The sequence below is a fragment of the Crassostrea angulata genome, chromosome 6 (assembly GCF_025612915.1).
Source record: "Crassostrea angulata isolate pt1a10 chromosome 6, ASM2561291v2, whole genome shotgun sequence".
Lineage (NCBI taxonomy): Eukaryota > Metazoa > Mollusca > Bivalvia > Ostreida > Ostreidae > Magallana > Magallana angulata.
This window is the reverse complement of record NC_069116.1, coordinates 57,956,907-57,979,724: the sequence shown is the minus strand read 5'-3', so window position 1 is coordinate 57,979,724 and position 22,818 is coordinate 57,956,907. Positions and strand designations below refer to the sequence as shown.

Genomic DNA, 22,818 nt, shown 5'->3' with positions numbered 1-22,818 from the left:
GTCATGCCAGTTTCAGCCGCTGTAGATTTTGACCAATCGATAAACTGGGCGTTTTGATTAGAGTCTGGCTGTTTTATACAGCTATGAAATTATGAATTGACTAAAAGTTTTCGTAAAAAATATAGGGAATCATACTCGGTAGATGTAAATGTAACGATATAATATGTCGTGCGTACGAGATAAAAAGACGTACGTACCTAATGTAAGTCGTTATAATAAGATAATAAGTTGTTATAACAAGCTTAAGATAATAAGTCATACGTACGAGAAAGTAAGTCCTTATAACGAGATATTAAGTCATAATAACGAGATAATATGTCGTACGTGCGAGATAATACTTCATTTGAACAATCAAAGGCCTCCGTGAAGCGCACAGATGGCCCACGTTGGATATCAGCGACATCTTGTCAAATTTATCGACAACAGTTTGTTTTTTGCTATATAATGAAATCTAATCACTGTTTAAAAAAAGAGTCCCACCCACCCCACACATACCCATCAATAAAAACGACTTTTCAAAATACCCATTGTAATCGAACCCAACGCTGCCCAAACGAAAAAAAAACCCAAACAAAAAGCAGATACGCACTATTTTAATGTTTGATATCACCGCACAGGCCCAGCCGAGGATATATTCTCTAAGTATATATACCAATTCTCTTGACACCTTGTAGGCACCCCACTGTTGGACCATGGACTGGCAAGTCTGCTGGGTTATCTTTCTTTGACAATAGCGTAACATAAAGATATTATTTCAAGTTAAAAATGTTTTTTTTAAACTGATTAAATGAACGTGTTCACAAATCATTGCTTATTTAAAACAAAAAAGAACACAACGACAAACCATCTAACAATATACTATTACATGTACTCAAAAGAATGATAATAAAATATTATATAAAATATTATATATAAAGTTTAAAGTAGATCTGACGGTAAATTTGTTGACCACCCAGCCTCCTTAACATAACATAGAGCTGTGAACTCTGAGTATCACATCGGTAATTGATCAATCAAAATGAACTTAGAATATACAAATACTGATATTTATGTTTGAATGGCCTAAGATATTGAAATATTAGTCAATGTTAGAATGTGTAGAATGAGATATTGCTATTTTTTATGTGGTAACCCCAGCACAACTGTCCTATTCTAAGTAATGAATTTATACGTTTATTACTCTTGCTGTAAATTATCTAAGATGCGCCAGTCATCATTGTTAAGTAATTCTCTTCAAATTCTATAAGGATGGCCTGATGAGGGGTATAATTAAGTGTATCCAATTGAAATTGAAGTTACATAAATCACAAAATGAAGTTGCATCCCAGTTGTTAAAAATATCTTGAGGATCTATCTCCCTTACGCAGAGTGAACAAAATAACATAGATGTAACACAGATGGAGCTTGACACCATGCATGATTTGAGATCAATTTTTATCCTTAAAACAATGAATTACAAAATCATGTACCAGTTTCGGATTCGGGGCACAGCAAGTTTGTTCAAGTCGGGTCCCACCTCAACACAAAACACTAAAAATGTGTAAAGGAGTGGATGAATTCTGAACACAGTTTGAAAATAGTTCCTTGAAAAAGGCAACTTCACGAGAACGAGAAACTTTCATCTACAGAATCAAGTTGCCTCTTCAAGTTTTAAATAAACAGGTTGGTTATTGTTTATCAAAGAATTGTAGAAATGTTTTGTTTTGTATGCTAATGAACACCATGCCTCTACAAATTTCTACTTCTCATCGTTTAAACGAATGAATATGCTAAAATAATAAAAGAACCATATATGAAAGATAAAATATGTGAACACCTAAATTAGTTTTTAATGCTTGTGTGAAGCAAACCAAATAAAATGCTGTAAAACTTACGCGTTAATTTAAGGAGGTTGGCACCTGAAATACTAGTAATGTCTATCATCCAATAACATTTTGGATATAAACACGAGGACCTAAGTTGTTCATTTATTTTATTTGTGACTTATGTCACATGCAATTTTTTGGAAATATGGGGACCCAAAAAGAAATGATAATTGTCTTGAAATTATTGCTTAAATTTGGCATGGAAATTGATTAATTGCATGATGAAATCAAACAAATATCTGTAATTTGAATTATTATTCAGTTATGATTTCAATATAGTATGAAGTTGAACACACGTAGTTACTATAAAAGTAAAATAAAGTCAAGGTTTAAATAACCTTGCTTTACTGATGGCTCCAAATGCCGGTACATAATGAATACAACAGCAAATGTAAAGATTGTTACAAAATTTTGAAGTAATCAAATTATAACGCAGATAAACAAAAGAAAAGTAATGTCATTTTTCCGAAACTTTGCATACAAATCAACATACATTAATGTTTCATATAAAAGTAAAATAAATAGGGGTCACATCTCAAAAATTGAGATATCTATACTATCTATATTAAAATAATAGACTCAAATTTTTGGTCTTTAATACCGAGAAATCGGAAGAATACTGTCTTTTGTTTTATATATTTTAAACATCATTGGTACTTGAAGATTACCAATTTGTTTTTATTTTTTCTCAGTTAAGCTTCGCTAATTAATAATCAATGAAAATTCCTCAAAAAATCCCGGAAATCACCTGGAATTTTTGGATTTTACAATCTTGCGCTTGCGCAATACATTCACGCTAACGGGATCTTTAGTTTATGTTTCCACAATGAATAAAATCAGAAATGATAATACAAATACGGGTAAATTTTCATTGGACTTTTGCTATATATTCTGTTCATATACATGTATAAATGATTTCTTATGAGAGAAAGTATAAAATAACAAATATACATTTCAACTAAGTACTTACTTTTGTCTTCGTGCTGACAAAAAATATTTGATTACATACAAAAAAGTTACATTATATTTGTTAGGAGAGTGAAGATAGAATATGTTTTATCGTAAAAATGAATCATATCATACGGACCCAGTTTTACAAAGAAAATACGTGTACGTTGGTGAAAAGGTGTTGAATTCTTTGGATGAAAATTTTTAGTTGAAAGGTATTTGCAGCCTCAAAAAGGTTTGTTGTGATGAATTTGACTGTTATTTTCAAGGCAACTTCATTAACTTTCTTCAAAATCGTTCCGGAGCGATTTTGCAATGTTCTGCTACATTACGGGTATAAGGGAGGCATTCTAACTGTGGCGAGGCCCGGGCAGAGACATAATTTATGTCTCTGGTCCGGGTGAAGGCCTTTCCCGAGACACAGTTAGATTATTCAAACTAAGGAAAATGTAGGAAATTAATAGCATTATTGTAGGCTTATAGCTTTGTTATGTAAATGTCATTAATAAGGTGTGTCGATGTACCTATTTCGAAAATGTCCGATATGCAATGGCCGTGCACGCACGGGTCAAAGTCTAGTGACATGAAATAAGATAAGTTTAGGCAAAAATTTGAGTTACTTTTTTCTCGACTTTTATGAATTATAAGCTAAATATGCCAAATATATCGATAGAAATATCAAAATATTGTTCAAAAATGTTTTTCAGAACAGCCTGAATATATTGTAATTCACATATGATCTGGAATTTAGTCTGCGCCGAAAATTAGAAGGATAAAGTAACAGTACTCAAAAACTATTGAGTAATTTATAACAATTTTAATTCATTTTCTTCTTGAAAACCTTCCACCACAAAATATAGTCCCTTACTAAACTCTGTAAATATATAATTTTCTTTTAACAATTTTTTTTTGATTAAATATGGTTTATTTGGTATTGTTAAATATAAATATTCAAATAGAGTTAATAATTGATGCAAAATGTTTAGATAAGAGGTGACAGAAAATAGTTACACAAAAAGAGAGGAGCAAACCTCTTTTATGCTGTTTTATAACAAAAGTGTGAAATCTATATTGTATTATGCCAAAAACATACTTTTTATGAATTAACAATGAGGGTGGTTTTTTTGACAAACAATGTTACTAAGTGCGCGCGATTCATAAAAATAGTCCTTGGCGATCTTAAGGCATGTTAAATGTCTGTTTATTAATACAATTTTGCGGTCTATATACCTCGCTGAAAGAAATGGATAAACCCCGTCAAGAATCACCTAATTCGTTTGGCGTATAGAAAATTTGGGGAAATCTAGCAGGAACCTTTACATGTTTCATATTTGATTAAAAAACCATGACATGGAAGTTTTTTTTATTGTTAAATTATACTTAAAAAAATGTATATCTCAAAATGTTGCCATTGATAAAAAGTACATGCTTCAAACACTGATTTCTTGTTTTGAGGTTTCGTCACGGGTTATTAAATGGTACAAACATACACATTAAATGGAATACAGTCAAATAGTTCACACTTACACAATACACACATACTCATTAAATAGTACACACGTACACATGAAATAATACACACATACTCATTAAATAGTAATAGTATACTAGTATATTCATTAATAATCATTTTGTCAAACGGTTTCATGATACGTAGATAACGAAGATTCATTATCTCTTTTTCTCCCACTTACATTTCTTACATGTTAATTTTTTTAGATTAATTTTTTTTGTGATATTGAACTATATTATTACTGAAATGACGCTGTAAAGCTAATTTATAAACCATAACTTTAACACCACTAAAACCAGTATCACAGCTGGAGTAGGTGTAGTTGACTGGACTGCGGACTCCGAGATGTAATAATTCCTTTGACTGGATTCTGTTGTTGTTGTTGTAGTAGTATTACTAGTTCTAGTACTAGTTCTCACCTCAGGGCTAACTGTAATGTCCTCCGTATCAATACACAAAGGTAATCCTGTCAATATAAAACATAAACTTGTGAAAATTCATGTGTGTACAGGAATATTTTTCCTAGATATTTAGACATTCACAAATGTTCATTTCCTAGCAAATGACCTTTCATTATAACGAAATGCAACATGAATTATAATGTTGTAATTTTTAGAAACATCAGGGACCGTTTTGGTATCTATTGCAATATTGAGGTAGAGGGGGACTGAGCACTGAAATGCTGCAAAACCCAAGCATTTTAAGAACACATTACACACATTTGCTCTATGGCATTTAACTTCCATGTTAACACACTGCCATGAGACCCCTTCATGCTTTATTTAGATGGGGATAAGATAAATGGTGAATAATACGATAGTAACTATCTTTTTTGCTATATTTATTTAATCACCTATTTGAATAGCTATTATCACTTATGAAATAAGTGATGTCATCTTTTGAAATAGGTGATGCAACTTATTCAGATATCACCGACTCATACAGACCGGTGTTTTATCTAATCGAATCGGTGATACTACCTTTTTAGTTTGAATAGGTGATATCACCTTTTAAATAATTATGTGACATTACATATTAAAAAAAGACATCACCTATTCTAATAGGTGATATCAACATTTATTCTAAATTGGCGATTTCACGTATATAAAATGATGATCTCAACAGTTTAAACTAAGTTCGTGATTCCAACGATTACGAGTAATTGATGATTTATCGACCATTTATACCTTGAGTTTTTAACTGTTCATAGATGTTAAGGGTTGTTGGCTCCCTTTTCTTTTTTATGTATTAAACTGATATAACAATACTTTTTTCTAAGCTAATAGTTTAGAAAAAATATTATTCATATTCAATTAAGTACAAAATTAATAATATCATTTATTCAATTAAGTGATACTACTTATTCATTTTGATTGGATGGTATCATCTATTCGAATAGGAGACTTGAATAGATGATATCTCAGAGACTCTGAATTACAATAAATACAAAAACGCGCCTCATCTAAATTGCTTTGATGTAAGACTTAAAATATCTTCTGTGCTGTTTGCATTTTACAAGAATGTTTCACCTCGATATGGAAACCTTGACTTAATGTTACCATATAATAGCAGTTGAGCTTACTGTTATACATGGTTCGACTGTTAAAAAAGCAATTTGCTTTATAATTTTAAGAAAGCAATCGAAATTAAAACTTTTTTAAGTAGACTTGAAATATCTAATATAATACATAACAGGTTCGATAAATATTGTTAAGAGTCCTTGAAGTTTTCCTCCTCACCCACCCTGTCTATCCTGTGATGTCTCGGTCTCCCTACACCTGTAAACGTACTTCCTTGTCCTGCTGTATGTTACACATTCATGTTTTGTTGAATCACAGTTAGTCAATCTAATTGCTGATGAAGCTGAAATTTTATCACAAAGTCTTGTCACCTGTAATATAAGAAATCAGAGTACACTATGTATTCGTTAATAAAACCAGAAACATAATCATTTGCTCAAATCCTATTACACTAAAAAATCCTAATGAAAAAATAAAAGTTGAAAAAACCAATGTTAGTTACATTTTCTATTTTTTCCTCACAGAACTTGCCCTGGTAGTTGGGTGGACATTCACACGTGATATAGGGAGCCACTTCATCCCCTTTGCATGTCAGCTTTCCTCCGTTGATACAGGGTCCGTTGTTATTCAAGCTGTATTTTTGGCAATCTGGACCTAAAACGATATTTGATAAAACCTTTGGTTTGACTTAAGAATGTTTGTTTTCTCCAAATCCTCCATACCTTTCCCAAAGGTATACATTTAATATGTAACTAACACACTTTCAATTTTGTGGCATCTGCTTTTTACTTTATGGTATACTAGTACATACATTTTAATTGCGTGATAACATCTGACCCCTCTCCCCGAGGACAAGAGGAGTACTTGTGATACAAGGTTGCCTCATACACGTTGTAGAAAGAACAGACACACTCTGGTTTTATGAACAAATCCGAATTTCCACATCTCAGCATTTCTTGTCCTAAAAGATAGAAAACATTTAAAAATGTTTTTCTATAGTTATACTCGCAGTCTAAATTTTATCGGCCAAAGTCTTTACATGTTTCAATAAATATTTATCAATGAGTGCTAAGTTTTAACGATGTGCAGTAAAATAAAAGATTTCATATACATTTAGATTAATTGTTTGATTTATAATAAATATACAAAAAATAAATATAGGTTTAATAAGTATGTTCAATTTTATAACTATAAAATGCACGTAATTTTCAACCCCTTCCCCATCCTTCTCTCCAACCCCCAACCCCCCAAAATAATAAAACCAAAACTGAAAGGAGAATAATGTATAAAACACCAAAAAAAAGCTCACGACACAAACAATGGGTATTTATCGATTTTTTAATACAATCCGAACTATCTATACGTTTTAACTTATACACAAACATAATAGGTTAAAAATAAACCTGTAAAAGTAGTTGTAACCTTTATTTTGTTCTTGACATTGCGTCTTATTGGGATTCGTCAAAAAGGAAGGAGGCTCTGTAAAAATGTTAATTCAATAAATAAAAATCGTTATGTAGAGATTCAGAAGTTACAATAATTAAATACTCACACTATTCCATTATACACACGACAAACGTTAAGAGACATTGATAAATTGCGTGTAAATGTAAATTGAGTTGGTAAATTCTTATAACTAATATGTTTTGAACAATATAACTCGTAAAGTATCATTCTGTCTTTAACACTTTGAATCTGAATGTCTTGTAAATGTGGTTTTTGTGGGAAATAGAAATGTTACCTCGATTTCAAATGTATTTAGTTCACGTATAAATTTCATAAGATCTTTACGATTTTCTTTAACAATAAATAATAATTATACTTACTGAATGGTACAGCAATAGACATTTTGTCTTGAATAATTGCGCACTGGTTGTTTCCTTCTAAACAGAAAAGACGAGTCTTCTTTAAATTACATGCAACGGATTTTATTTCGTAGAAAACTTTTCAAATAGAAACAGTAGCATTTATCTTTATAGTATACAAGGAACACTCTATGTGTCTATGCTTCAAAACAGAATTGCTTGGGACCGCGTTCTGCTAATATATACAAATGCAGAATTAATAACCCTTTCTGCACTGAACTTAAGGAGATGCCGTATTTTACCGCGGACAGGGAAACCAGCACACTATTTGCATTTAAAGATAGTCTAAATTGTCCCATCTTCTATGTTAATTGGATTTAATTTATAAAGCGATATAGTCTGATTTTTTAGCTATTACAATGTCAAATAATTTTCCATACGAACCAATCATATTAGAATGTAATAGACTTTCGCTTTTTTACACCAGCAGAATCGATCCTCTTTCAAAGTATGAAATATTCAATAAAAATAAAAATGCATCATGGGAATGTTTAGGAGAATGGAGACGTTTTCGTCCCCCGAATGTTTGGTTTATTCAACCCGAAAGTTATGCATCCAATATTTAGACTCTATTAAAATCGATGTCAAAGTCGTAATACAATAAACCCGCCTCGAGGTCAGGGGCGAATTTTGATATTAGGCGAAATAAAACGATACAGCTTTTATGTCAATTGTTTTGTTAAAAGATTGTGCCATTATTTTTTCATTCACCGGGAAAACTACTGCGATGTCTATTATTATACACAAACTTAGCCTAGCCATTGTTTATAAACGTACACAAAATTTAATATAATTTTACGTGCAGTTCTGCGTACTGTGTAGGAATAAGGTTGACAACCCTCCTCTTTTTCTCTGCTGAAATAATGTAAAAAGGTGTTGAAATATATATCGATTTTCTATGTCTATCTGCAATATACAACTCTAATGCTGTTGCAATACATCAACTGCATTTGTTAGTGTTAATGCAGCCTGCATTTGATGTGGTAAAGCGCCAGATAGTGACTAATTTTTATAAGTGGCTATCAAGAACATGTCTGCCTAATTGAAAAAAAATTGATTGGATTTTTAAACAAATTATTCCAAAGCAATCACCAATTTCTTCTATATATGCAGCCGTAAACCAAGGCTTTCTTAACTAGTTTGTGGATTTCATGTGCAAGATGTATGTTCCCATATTGCAGTACTTGTCTTAACATTCTTATTGAATAAGAAAACAAAAAAACTTTTCTTGCTAAACTTATCTAAAAACAAAAATCTTAAAAGATATGATAAAAAGTGGGATACCTCTTTAGGAGACTACTTGTTATATTTCTTTGTTTATGTTTATAAGTTTATAGCTTTTACTTCGATGCTGTTCGGATTTTTGTTTACTTTTGAGTTGTGCTATTGTAACATTGACTATTTGCGTACAGCCAATACTCTACTTTCAGCAAAGGCCGGATAAAAATCTAAACATGTTGTAACGAAGGAACACTAGAATGTAAGATTGAAACAACTGAAAATCGCCTTTTGTAGCTCACAAATACCACATAAAGCTGTTCGATGTTTATCGACATATTAAACGAACTTATTGTGAGCATATAAAATGGTTAGAATTGTCGTGGTAAACTACAGATAACATAATGAATCCTCACTTATCTGGAAATATATAATTGGAATAAATAAATTAATTTAAAACTTAAATTAATTTTCAATTTTTTTCACCCTTTTCCTTATCTTTTATTTTCTTTTTTGTTTTCTCTTTTTTCCTTTGCTTTTGTTATTCACTTCTTCTTTTCTTGCTTTTTCCTATATTTCAATATAATGCTAATTTTACGTTAAGGTATACATTTACTCAGAATGAAAAAAAAATTCCACTGATGATAACGAAAAACCATCTTTTGTGTGTTTAAGACCTATCATGGTAGTGCTATTTTTCACTTTCAAAAAAGTAGGTCAATGACCTACTTTTTGAGATAATGACCATTGAATAAATTTTCAAAATTTAAGAAAACTCCTTAAAAAAATTTCAGAATGATTGAAGTTTTCTTAATTGTGAAAATAATACAAATAGCGTAACTCTTTTTAAAATGAAATACAGTTTATGAATGGCAGTGACACTAAACAGACACAAAGCATTAAGTTTACATTCACAATTTTTATGAATATTCCAGTCCGAATTTCCTCTATCAGTTTTCAAATTCCCACCCTTTTTTGATTGAATTTTACAAAAAACTGAATGATGATAATACTTAAACATTTATAACAATAAACTAAGTGTATTGACCTTACTCTTCAGGCATAAAAGTTATATGAGGTCAATGATCAAAATTTTGAGATATGGGGTCTTTTATCGTTTTTAAGCATTTTTCAATATTTTTGTAGTGTGTGCCATTCGAATATCGAAACGAAAAAGTGAGATAAAACCAACAGAAAATATGCAAAATTATGTTGACTAACAGATAAAACCTTAACTTTGAATATTACAATTCTACCAAAAATATTTAAGTGAAAAACAAAATCTGAAAATTTTAGTCCGAATTTCCTCTGTTTTGCTAAAAGTCCAACTTTGTTTGAGCCTAATTCCATTAAATAGTAAAAATATCGAATAGTTTGTCAACAATAATTCATTTCATGAATACTTTTAGTGTTAAGAACAAATTTTACTCATGACATTGAACTTTATAACAATCCGAATTTGAAAACTCAAACCCTGAGTAAACAACGTCCTTCACTCAGGGTTTGAGATTTCAAGCAAGAGGCAATAGGCCTTAACGGTCACCTGAGTAGCATATAACCCATACACACACTTGTCGAGGAGTCTCATAAATTCATTTAATTGGGTTTCATTCTGGAGTAGAAAAATTATAAATTTGTAATGACGACCACCTCCCTGCCTGAAATCTTTCAAAGAGAACTATGAAACCTATAATTTTGGCGAAAGATCTGGTCTACAAAATCATGAATTCAGTTTGCCTTTCAGGTGTGTGGGAGTACAGAAGATAATTTTTAAACATTTTATGCATTAACACCTATACATCCATTTTGGCCCTGCCCTAGAGTCAAAACATCATGCTCCAGTAGACATGAAATTTAAAATTTTTGTAGAGGACTTCCTGGTAAACATAATTATGAAGTCAGGTTTTCATACAGATGTGTGAGAATAGGGAAAAAGATTTTAAAACATTATATGCATTAACACTATATTGCCATATTGCCCCCCCCCCCCCAAATGTCTGAACTCCCGACCCAGGGGCCATGAATTTCACAATTTAGGTAGAGGAGTTGGTGGACATCATAACCATGAATTCAGTTTTTTGCCCACATGTGTGGGAGTAAAGAAGAAAAACTTTAATATACATTTTACTATATGGCCATATAGGCCCAACCCTAGAGCATGAACCCATGACACAGGGGTAATGAATTTCACAATTTAGGTAGAGGGCTTCATGGACATCATAATCATGCATTTTGTTTTTTACAAATATATATGGGAGTAGACAAGAAGATTTTTTAAGATTTAGTACATTTTTATTATATGGCCATATTGGCCCCACCCTAGAGTCAGAACCCCTGACCCAGGGGCCATGAATTTCACAATTTAGGTAGAGGGCTTCATGGACATCATAATCATGCATTTTGTTTTTTACAAATATATATGGGAGTAGACAAGAAGATTTTCTAAGATTTAATACATTTTTATTATATGGCCATATTGGCCCCACCCTAGAGTCAGAACCCCTGACCCAGGGGCCATGAATTTCACAATTTAGGTAGAGGGCTTCATGGAACCATGCAACCAGTTTTTTCCTCACATGTGTGGGAGTAGAGAAGAAGATTTTTGACAATTTGGTTTTTTTGCATATTTTGCCCCACTTGTGGTGCCCCGGGGGTGATAGAGCCACGAATTTCACAATTTAGATTCTTCTTTCCACAGAGATGCCTCAAACCAAAGATGGTAACAATTAGCCTTGTAATTTTTAAGAAGTTAAAAATGCAAAATTGTTAACACACAACGGACGACGCACGACGTATGACGTTTACTCAGGTGACCAAAATATATTTTTACAAAGTTTTAAGTTTTTAATTTTTACTTTTGCAATTGCATTTCTCCAGAAAATTTTATGAGAAGAAATGTAGAAAAATAGTCTGAATTTCCTCTGTTTCAATATTAATATACCTTTGTCGTAGCATATCTTCCTTAAATAAACAAAAAAACATTTCCCTATGTTATGCAATGGGCAATCGGTTTTTGGAACGCAGTTTGCAATTCGCTATTCGCAATTGAAAATTTTAATTCATATTATATCTACGCTAGTCAAGGGTCAAGGGTTTTTCTCTTCACTCTGCTCCTCCGTATGTGAACCAAAATCATTGGTTAGCAAAGATTCTAATCATAAATTAGGATTTACTCTAATAACATACGTAAAAAACTTAACTTATCCTTAATAATAAAATTTGAAATATTTACATTTTATGCTCATTTAAAGAAATTAATACATTTACTTAAAAAAGAGGTTTATTGTTAAGTTAGAATGTAAAGTAAAAAAGATTGATGCATTTAGATTGTGACGTATATAAGTATTTTATAAGATATAAATAATAAATTTGTTTAGCTGAGTACCCCAACAAAGATTAGAATTAGTTAGAAAAAGGGTTTTATTGGTAATCAAATTGCAATTTAAATAATTGTAATTAAAAAAATTAATAAGAATTTTTGATGAACATTTGAAAAAGATTTCCCTTGCAATTTAAATAATTGTAATTAAAAAAATTAATAAGAATTTTTGATGAACATTTGAAAAAGATTTCCCTAGAGTGTTTTAATATATTTCTTTTTAATTTACTGTATTAAAACGGCATATAACAAATTTGTTTTAACATCCTCCCAGCATATTCAAAACTGATGATATGAAAACACATATATACAAATAAAAAAAAAAGGGCCAGCATAAACATTTTATACATTAACCCGCTAACATAAAGCATTTGATATTTATCAAATGTTAAATATTTTTATTAATATTAAGCACAAATCATTTAATTTACATAGTTCTTTTGTAAGTAAGATCATTATTCAGTCTTTCACTTGCCCATTTGTTGCGTGACAGAAAAGGAAAAAATAATGCCAAGGATTATATATATTGTCTTTGTTTTCATAATTCTCCAACGTATTCCTACAAAATTCAAACATAAATTCTCACGAGTCGTACGAGGTCGGATTTATGTGTTATCATGCATATTGCAGAGATAATCTATATTTATACTCACCTCATTGCAGTTTCTTAACATATCTCTAAATCAGAAATGTTTTATTACGAACTGTTAAACACAACAGTAAAGAGGCCTCTCTCGAAACATACTTTTAAATACATTTTAATGTAAACGTGGCATGACATGAATGGGCATATGTGGACAAATCAAACAAAAACCGAAACAGGAAGCAAACTCATCGTAAAACCTTTGACGTTCGTTTATGTTAATATAATTTTTGCCGATATAAAACAAATGTTATTAATCAAAACGGAATCAGTTATGTATTATTATAATAGAGCCAACTACATAAAGGTAAATTTTAAGATAAAAATCAATGCGCAGGTTCATTGTCATTAGTGTGCGACACTTCCTGTTTAAGTGTTTATGAAACGTGTCACGATTTTACGTATCAGTAAAAAATTAAACAATTGTAAAATGGTGTAACGAAGAATAATGGCCCCCGTAAAATAATGACTGGGAGTCATTTTTCGACGTAGAATATTGACTCCCCCCCCCCCCTGTGCTGTAGAATAATTAGATTTTTCTGAAGAAAAAAGACCCAGGGGTCATTTTTCTACATGTTATACGTGAAGAAAAATGATCCCCGTAAAAAATGATCCCCGCTGTAAACAAGAATAGAAATTCATATCCGTAGCAAACACACACAAACACACTTACATTGCCACAAATTGATTCTTAATAGTTACGTCTCTCTTCTCTCGTCGACATACATTGTATGGTGGGAAATAATGCTCCACTTGTGTAGAAATCTACTGAACTATACTTGATTCTTTACCTTGAATAATTTTTTAAAATAATTATATAGCTTTATTATTATTATTTAAAGACGATGTTTCATTTACAAAATGTATGCAAAGCTTGCTTAACTTTATATATCGCGATTTTACAATTGCATCGGCAACAAATTGCTAGGTCTGCACGTGAGTGTTTAGAAATCTGTGCAAGTGCTGCTACTGTTGCACAGCCATTCCGTAATTAAAAAAGAAAACAAATGAAAATCAAATTTATATACATTGAGGAATTAAATTGTGATAATTGACGAACAACAATCATGAAAGAATAATTGTTGTAATAATATAATGTAATACATATACATCGATATTCTAAACATTTGTTGAAATGTTGTATTTGTGATCATGAATAGACTATGATTTAGAGCAAATGTGTGAAGAGTATCTGACTATAGTAAATCTTAAATAGATAATAAACACTGATAGACTTTGATAAGTGATTATTTCTACATGTATAAGCATTGATAATTGCTTAAGGGATCATTTTGAAGGTTTATATCCACCTTGATTTTGATCACACGAACTAAGAAACACACGCGTTAAGTAGAGGAAGTTTCTTAATATTTATAACAAGGGTCTGAGGGCCTCTATCATATCTAAATGTGTCATTTAGCTCACTACAACTTTATAATATTTTTAACTCTTCACAACGATATTGTGGTGATTGGTGGGCCGTTATGTCTCTTTTCTTTATAGTGTTCATCAAACAAATTACAGGGCAGTGCAGGAGACCTATAGGGCAATTATTTCCTGGTCCTAAATTTGGGCTGTATGGGTACCACCAGGTAATTCCGAGGGGTTTATATCTCCCCTGATCTTGATCACACGATCTTTACTGCTTCCGAAGTTGTCAATGCTCCTACAAACTATTGATGTATTAATCATTTTGATATTAATCAAAGTATGCCGATGATAAAGTAAAATATATTTTCTGTTCGGGTACTCTCGTTACTTTGACGATTTTCCTTATTGAATGGTTGCTGTAAGTGGCTGCTAACTTCAGCATGGTTATAACGCCTAACAATGGAGTAAACTTTTCATAATTTTGGTTTCATCATTTATTCTGGATGATGCACTTGCATACCCATTTGTTTGTAGTAGGGAAAAATCGTCAATGTAAGTATAATTCATGAACAATATCGAGTATACTCTTTTATCGCCAATAAACAGAATTTTGCTTTATAGTGTCTTGTATCTCAAAATAATTTTAATGTGTTGTCACTCGTTATAATGAGATATATACATGTAAATGTAACTCGATAAGATGACAACCATACCCCAATACAATACGTCAGTATCTTGTTAAAACGGAAGGATTTTTATTTTCTAAGATATACCCCTTCTTTCACTTTAAATTCATTTGAATTATAATTTTTGTTACTTTTTGTAAACTGCAGTAAAAAATTACAATATTGTAAAGACAATTACACAAATAATAAAAAAAATATACTGAAAACTTTAATGTATAAGGGGTCATTATTCTACAAGGGTCACTTTTCTTCATGTAGAGTGTGCTGATTTTTTTATGAAAATGACACTTATTCTTCAGGCAAAAGGGTCATTATTCTACGTTACACTGGCTGGACCTTTAATGTTAATATTAAGGTCCGACTTTCCCCTAAAAGAAAAGGTCCTACCCTTCGTCACTTGTTAAGCTCTTAAAGTAATAATTTTTTTTTCTCACGTACATGTCTTTGTTTACATAATCCAATCAACCATTTGTGTATAGTTTATGTAGGACCGTATTACTACATGTAAATTAATTACTTTGTGGAATAATAAATATTGATTGCGGGTTAGATTTTGATCAATAATATTGTTTAAGAGTCTGAAAAAAGGAAAATCAGGAGTATTTTGACAATAATTTGTACAAACCATTTAGTCCCTTTTTAACCGGGTTTTCCATCGGAAAATCCAGTTATTAAAATGGTGAATATGGCGGGTGGGCGGGCGGGCGGCTGCCAAAAGGGTACCCTCATTGTACGGATAACTCCTCCTACAGTTTTCAAGATAGGAAGTTGTTCTTTTGCAGATCAATTGTACATATATCAGAGGTGTGCATATTGCTAGGATTTTGATTTCCAATAATTTATGAAAAAAATACCAGCTTTTGAACTTAGTCGTTTTTTGGCAAAGTATTGCATATAGGGTACCCTCATTGTACGGATACCTCCTCCTACAGTTTTCAAGATAGGAAGTTGTTCTTTTGCAGACTAATTGTTTATATTAGAGGTGTGCATATTGCTAGGATTTTGATTTCTTACTATTTATGAAAAAATAGCAGCTTTTGAACTTAGTCATTGTTTTGCAAAATATTGCATATAGGGTACCCTTTCACCTTATCCATTTCATTGGATACGGGTTGACATGGATTATTGATACAGTTCACATAAAAGAAAACCCGGTTTGCTGTCATATTGACAGCTTTTCACTTGTTTCACAAATCTCCACGGGTGTATATGTTTTAGCAGAGGGGTTTCACAACAGGGAAACACGGGTAAAAGAAGCCCCGCAGGCATTCACACCTGTGTTTATCGGAATACATCCCTGAACAGAGAAAGAAAAGGCTGTCTTTTTAGCTCGTGCTTTGTTTAATTTTCAGTAGATAAGAAACTTATGATACTATACTAATAATTTATACGTTTCTAGGTAAATTTATCACTATAGTTTATCATAAGATAAATAATAAAAGGTTGCATATGTGGATTGCCTTAACAGAGGGTATACGTTTATAATAGAGTGTGTATGTAAGGAAGAAATTAATTTGATGATACGTGTCTATTCCCAACCGTATTTGATCGCCTCATTATTCTCAAGGACTTATTCCCTCTTCCTTAAATACAACGTACAATATTTTTATATGTATATAATGATGCATATATGTAATTAAGCAAGGATTTGGAAACAAGTTAACACTTAATAAGTTAATCCGTTACATCGATAATATATTTTATTTGTCCAAATTAAGATTTCTTTGTAAGCACATTTAGAAAATACAAAAATTGTGTTGAGGAAGAAAATAACTAGATGCAAGTTATATGATTTGTAATAAAATTGCTACATTACAGAGCGCTTTAATGCAGAAATATAGTTGTAAATTAAACTTCCTGAGTAGCTGTCTTGTTTTTTTGTATGTCCTTTCCGATATTTTTCATTTTATCAAATAAAATATTCAACATGACTACAAAGTAGTCATATTGTATATTTTATTTGATTCAATGAAATATATCGAAAAGAACAGTGCATTTATAGATTATGATCTCTCTCTCTCTCTCTCTCTCTCTCTCTCTCTCTGACTTCCATGTCGGAGAAGTGCCTCATTTCATATCTAGGTAAGATCAGCCTTGATGCAGCGATGGCATCATTGTTAAATAGGAAAATACTTATCAATCAAATTGACACTTGTATTGACTTTCATTTGAAGATGATCTTTTGTTTCAGTGGGTAAGACCCAATCTCATAGGCCAAGAAAAGGTCACCACCGTTGAAATACTGAATGCAGAATGAGATAATAAATATTCACATCAAAACTTGTTATGAATTACCCCTATGATCTTTTCAGCAAAGGATGCCCACTCCTCAATGGCACCTGATCCTACCTCTATTTCATGTTTTGTAATTTTCCTTTAAACTTTTGAATTTGAACACGGTTTTGTTATCCACACATGCCATTTATAAATTAAACTTAAAAACACATGTTATTCCAAAGCGAATTGTTTTCTTTACATAAGAACGAGCGCAGAAAATGATTGGTAACAAGCTAACAAAACAAAGCCTATCTTGTTAAGGTGGAAGATGAACGCCCTATTTTCTCAGGTCTTTTATGTATATTTAATCCTTTTTTATTGACAAAGTCCTTTTGTTATGCCAGTTCATTTCAATATTTCCACCCACCTGCCTCCTAAACTTTTTGCAATTTCCCTTTAGTTCCCCATACAATGCGTCGATATAATTTTTAGAGTGACTACGGTACTACCTCCAGTTATCACCTTTAACTATAACTCTTCAGTTTTCTCTCGACGCCATTTTAGACATGCGGTTTTTCTCATACAGTACAAATAAATTTCGTTTTCGGATTAATTATCGCATCTGGAAGATGAGTTTAAAAATTGTTCTAAATGTTCCGGTAAGATGAACGTACTAGACGATCACGTTATAAACATCGTCTTTGTAACGAGGCCTTTCCATGCGACAGAGGTAGAACATGGTCCAAAGAACGGCGGGACAACGAAAATGATCGGTTAGAGTCTACAGAAGACGATTAAAATGAACAATAAAGTCTTTGGAGACGGTATGGCAGTCCAGGACACAAGTCCGTCTGTGGCGGCGGCAGTCTGCGGGACGAGTAACATTGAAGAGTCCCATGTCAGGAATTTCAACAATGATGGACCAACCTCGAAGGTCGTTCATATACAGTCACTGCAAACGAGATAAGGACGACCGGTAAAAAATGAGAGCGCCAATTTCAAAATGGCGACCATAGACAGACCTCATTTTGACAAGTTTAAGACTTACGATGAACAAATGTCGTCCTTTGAGTCCGGTTTTGCTGACGTTTTGTCTGTTAATGCACAAGGCAATGACTTTGAGGATATTGATTCAAATGCATCTATGGCAGGTATATGTACTAATTCAGATGCACCGATAGAGGTGCCTTTTGGTGCACCTGATTCTTCTGATCCTCTGCAGTGGAACTGTTTTGTATCCAAGATGGCAAAAGTTCTCAATATTGACATTGAAGCTGAGAATCAGTTTGAGAATAAAAGGAAATCGTTTATTTCTTCACGATTGAAAGGAGACAAGAGTGACAAGAAAAAGTCTCTTGTTAAAATGCTTATTGAAGTTACACTTATTGACATGATCAAGACAGTTGAAAAAGAGGCAACCTATGGGCATTTAAAAAATAGGTCCATACGTGGTAGAGATGACAACGCATTTATGGTTCAAGAACTCGGATTGTAAAAAAGAGTATCGGAGGCACATTTCAATCTAGTAGAAAGCAATGCGACCCCCACGGAAATCAGATTTAAGAGTATTCTAGACATTGTGCAGTCTCTTTTTACAAGTCAACATACTCACGCAATTGTGATTTTCAAATTATTGGGACTGATGGCTTCATGCATTTATCTGGTTCCGCTGGGAGGGTTACACATGCGCCCTATACAGTTATACATACAAGCATTGTGGAGACCGAAGATTCATCATCTTACTCATATTATTTTGATTCGTCCAATTTTGCTTCAGCACCTACAAACATAGGATGAATCGAGAAAATTTCCTCAAAGGAATGCCCTTACAGGATCTTCAAGTAAGATAATAGATGCGTCAGAACACGGTTGGGGAGCACATATAGAGAACTGGGAGACATCAGGGATCTAGACCTATCAATATCAGCAGAAGCACATAAAATGGCTAGAACTGAAGGCTGTACAATTAGCTCTTCAAGAAGCTCTATATTTGATAATGGGGAAAGTCATCTTTTTATACGATCAGACAACACAACAGTGAAAAGTTATATCAACAAGCAAGGGGGGGGGGGCACATTCACCAGAACTGTGTTATCTAACACATTCCAGGGAAGAAGCATTTTTTGGCCGATGCACTTTCTCGGGGGAAAGTAGTACGAATGACTGAATGGTCACTAAAGAACACTGTGGTAAATTTGTTGTTTCAACAAATGGGAACCCCATGCATAGACTTGTTTGCAACTGCAAAAAAAAACCAAGAAGTTACCAGTTAATTGTTTTCCGTTTCTGGACATGAATGCCTTTCAAGTAGATGCTTTAACAATCAGTTGGAAAGGGATGTAAGCTTATGCATTTCCGCCCCAATTCTTGTACCCAAAGTTCTGCAGAAACAAAGGGAAGAGACAAGTGTTGTACTTCTCATTGCTCCAATATGGCCCAGACAGTCGTGGTACATGTACCCTCAGATATTAGATCTTCTGATCGATATACCAGTCAAGTTACCACTGTGGCCAGATCTTCTGTCTCATAATCACAATAAGTTTTTTAATTAAAATCTAGAGACTCTCAATCTTGTAGCATGGAAACTGTCAAATTGCGGCACAATTCAAAACGATTTTCTGAAGAAATTGCAGAAATTATCGCAAATGCCAGAAAGACTTCTACACAGACAGTTTATAATTCAAGACTCAGAATAAATAACAGTTGGTGTAAAGAACAGGGTGTCAATCCCATTACAACATCTATACCTGAATTAGCAGAATTTTTATGTACCTCTTCAATGTTAGAAAGTGCAAACCTCAAACAACAACTTGATATAAGTCAGCAATTGCAATTATACAACAGAATGGAAGCAATATTGGTATAAATTCATAGCTTTTGTCATTGTTGAAAGGTATGTTTAATAAATACCCATCAACACGTCAATTAACACGAAATTGGAATTTACCATTGGTTTTGTTAGCTCAAACAAAAGACTCATTTGAATCCCTAGAGTCCGCTGATCTAAAGTTTATGACTCTGAAAACGGTTTTTCTGGTCGCCATTGCCTAGTGAGTGAGATTCATAGTCTTTCCTTAGATGATGGTCATTTTAAAATGGAGAGAAAAGGGATAAAAATGTTACCAAATATGGAATTTTTGGCAAAGACACAAACAGTGAATTAACCTTGGGAGCCTTTGTATTTTCCTGCTTTCGATTCATACGCCACAGACTCTGAAGATTTGAAACTATGTCCTTGTCGTGCTTCGAAGATTTATATCAATCGAACAAAATCTATTCGAAAATCAAATTGATCATTTGTGACTTACCAACAAAATAATCATAATGAAGCCTCTAGAGACTCTATTGCAAGATGGATAGTTAGTATGGTTCGTTTTGCATATGATAATGTAGAATCGGAAACATTAGAAATCATCAGAGCACATGACGCCAGGCGACTGTCAACTTCGTGGGCCTTGTTTTGTGTTGCATCAGCTAATGGCATTTTAAGAACAGCACACTGGGCATCTGAAACTACTTTTACTTCGTTTTATTGAAGGATGTCCCGGATCACCAGTCCATTTTTGTCAAGACAGCAATCCTGGACTCATCCAAGAGAGGGAAGCAGAAATAGGTAATTATATTACTTTTATCACTTGCTTTTCCTCTCCCACCTCCAGATTGGGCTGCAAATTCCTTTGCAAATAGTTAAGGAGGCAGGTAAGTGGAAATATTGAAATGAACTTTGATTTTATTTGATTTTATCCCCCAAAACCCAAATATGTGCCAATGATATTTGTAATACTAGTGATGGCATATGAGAGTCTTTGTTTGTTCTCGCTTTATATTTTTTTATATTTTGCAATGCTTACAGTTTTGAACGAGTAAAGGACTATATATATATCTGTGTGTGTGTGTGTGTGTGTGTGTGTGTGCGTGCGTGCGTGCGTGCGTGCGTGCGTGCGTGTTGTATATACGTTGCTTTTAATAATGTCATTTATTTACTCAATAAAGACCTTTCTACGTTTTAGGCTAATTTTTTCCTTTCTAGTTTGTTATGAAAACAGTGTTTGTCACATAAAACTATGTTTGACAATATATATTTTCTTTACATCTTTCAATATGTAAAACAAAAATAACATATGGCCTGAGCTACCATAACAAAGGGCTGTGAACTCTGTAATTTGCTTATACGAATGACACCAAAAGTTTAGTTTTAGAAATTTCTAAATCATTTACGTCAATGAAGCTTAAATCGTGGTCATGTTTCGTAAATAAATAAATGAAAGTTGTTTCTAAGCAGTGGAATAACATTTTTTTGGAATTTTTTGATTATCTTTTTGCATATTTTTATAGATAAAATAGTTTTTCAATCTACAGTGTACTTACCGTCGTCTTTATCATCCTTGGCTTTTTCCTCCACCTGCTTTTCACCGTCACCCACTAGATCCACAACAGAGGTTACCTTTTCTGAGCTGTTTCCTTCCTGTTGCTGCTCCACAGCTGACTTGTTTTTACTTTTGAGAACTTTTTCTAATGAGGTCACAAAGTTTTCGAGACTTTTCTCCAGTTCCATTGTTGTTTTCAGTGCATCTCCATATTTCTGCTCATTCAGTTTCTCCTCTAGCTCCTTTATTTTCTTTAACGAGATAAAAAATCAAATACTGTAAATTACTTTAATCACTGAGATAAGATTGAAGCACTGCAAGTTTTTGTTGTGAAATTTAAAAGTTTTAAATATACTGTACATGTTCTTTAATTTTTTGTATAATTATGACTTCTCAGTGTTTGCATATTTTACATTTTCTTAGCTGGATAATTAAAATTGCATTTTAAAACATTCATTTGAAAGCCTTCATCATAGTATAAACTTTACAGCTTTATCATCATTGCAAAGAGCAACAATATAACTTTACTGAATCATCAGAAAACATGGCAGGTTCTTGGCAAAACGTATGTCTTTATTAAGTTGAGATTATTTTCAATATCAACCTTTTCATCGATATGCAGCCGATGCTTGTGCACACTTGGCCTGAGTGACTGTGTTAAAGACAGACTTCAGACCGTCTAGGAACGAGTCCTTTAGGACCACCTCCCAGTGTCGAGGGCCTCGCGGGGAACAAATCTTACAGATGTAATGGACATCATCCGGGAGAACAGACATGCGCTCATACATTCCATCTGGAAAATCAAGCAACACCAATAGAAATTTGAACTTAAATAATTAAAGAAGACGCGCATATGCATGTATATTACATGCTGTATAAAGTATAAAGCAAAATTGATCGAGCCATTTTCAAGAAACATTCTGCATAGTCTGTTTCACTATTGATACTATTACTAGGTCAGGCGCGGGTCGAAAATGACTCCTCAGGGGGGATCTCTACTAAGCATGTTAATTGTTGCAACAGCAGACAAAAACGGTTTTTTGTATTGTCACACTTATTTCTTGAACACATTTTATCTACCAATTAATGAAGATAAAGTTTAAAATCAATAAACCTCTAGATTTTATATTTGATTACAAGTACCTAGATTCTATGAAATAGGCTATAAATACGAGGCACAATTTTTACTGCGAAGCTGAAAGGGTCAAATATAACCACGTGGTCTA

The 22,818-nt window shown here is 32.7% G+C and overlaps 1 protein-coding gene across 4 annotated transcripts; it reads right to left on the bottom strand.

The window, feature by feature from the left end:
• Nucleotides 1-630: 630 nt before the first annotated feature.
• LOC128190127 (uncharacterized) lies at nt 631-22,382 on the bottom strand. 4 transcript variants are annotated; one of them, XM_052862037.1, is made up of 8 exons: nt 22,197-22,382; nt 21,594-21,843; nt 7,673-7,729; nt 7,269-7,325; nt 6,658-6,807; nt 6,349-6,500; nt 6,070-6,217; nt 631-4,792 (listed from the first exon to the last, which is right to left on the bottom strand). In XM_052862037.1, the coding sequence occupies exons 2-8, from the start codon at nt 21,778-21,780 to the stop codon at nt 4,587-4,589; spliced, it is 957 nt and encodes a 318-aa protein (XP_052717997.1). In that variant the 5' UTR covers nt 21,781-21,843; nt 22,197-22,382; the 3' UTR covers nt 631-4,586. The 4 variants fall into 4 exon arrangements, with proteins under 4 accessions (XP_052717997.1, XP_052717998.1, XP_052718000.1 ...); XM_052862038.1 differs by lacking the exons at nt 21,594-21,843; nt 22,197-22,382 and adding exons at nt 12,784-12,867; nt 12,962-13,112; XM_052862040.1 differs by lacking the exons at nt 21,594-21,843; nt 22,197-22,382 and adding exons at nt 8,527-8,566; nt 12,962-12,997.
• Between the last annotated feature and the right edge of the window lie 436 nt (nt 22,383-22,818).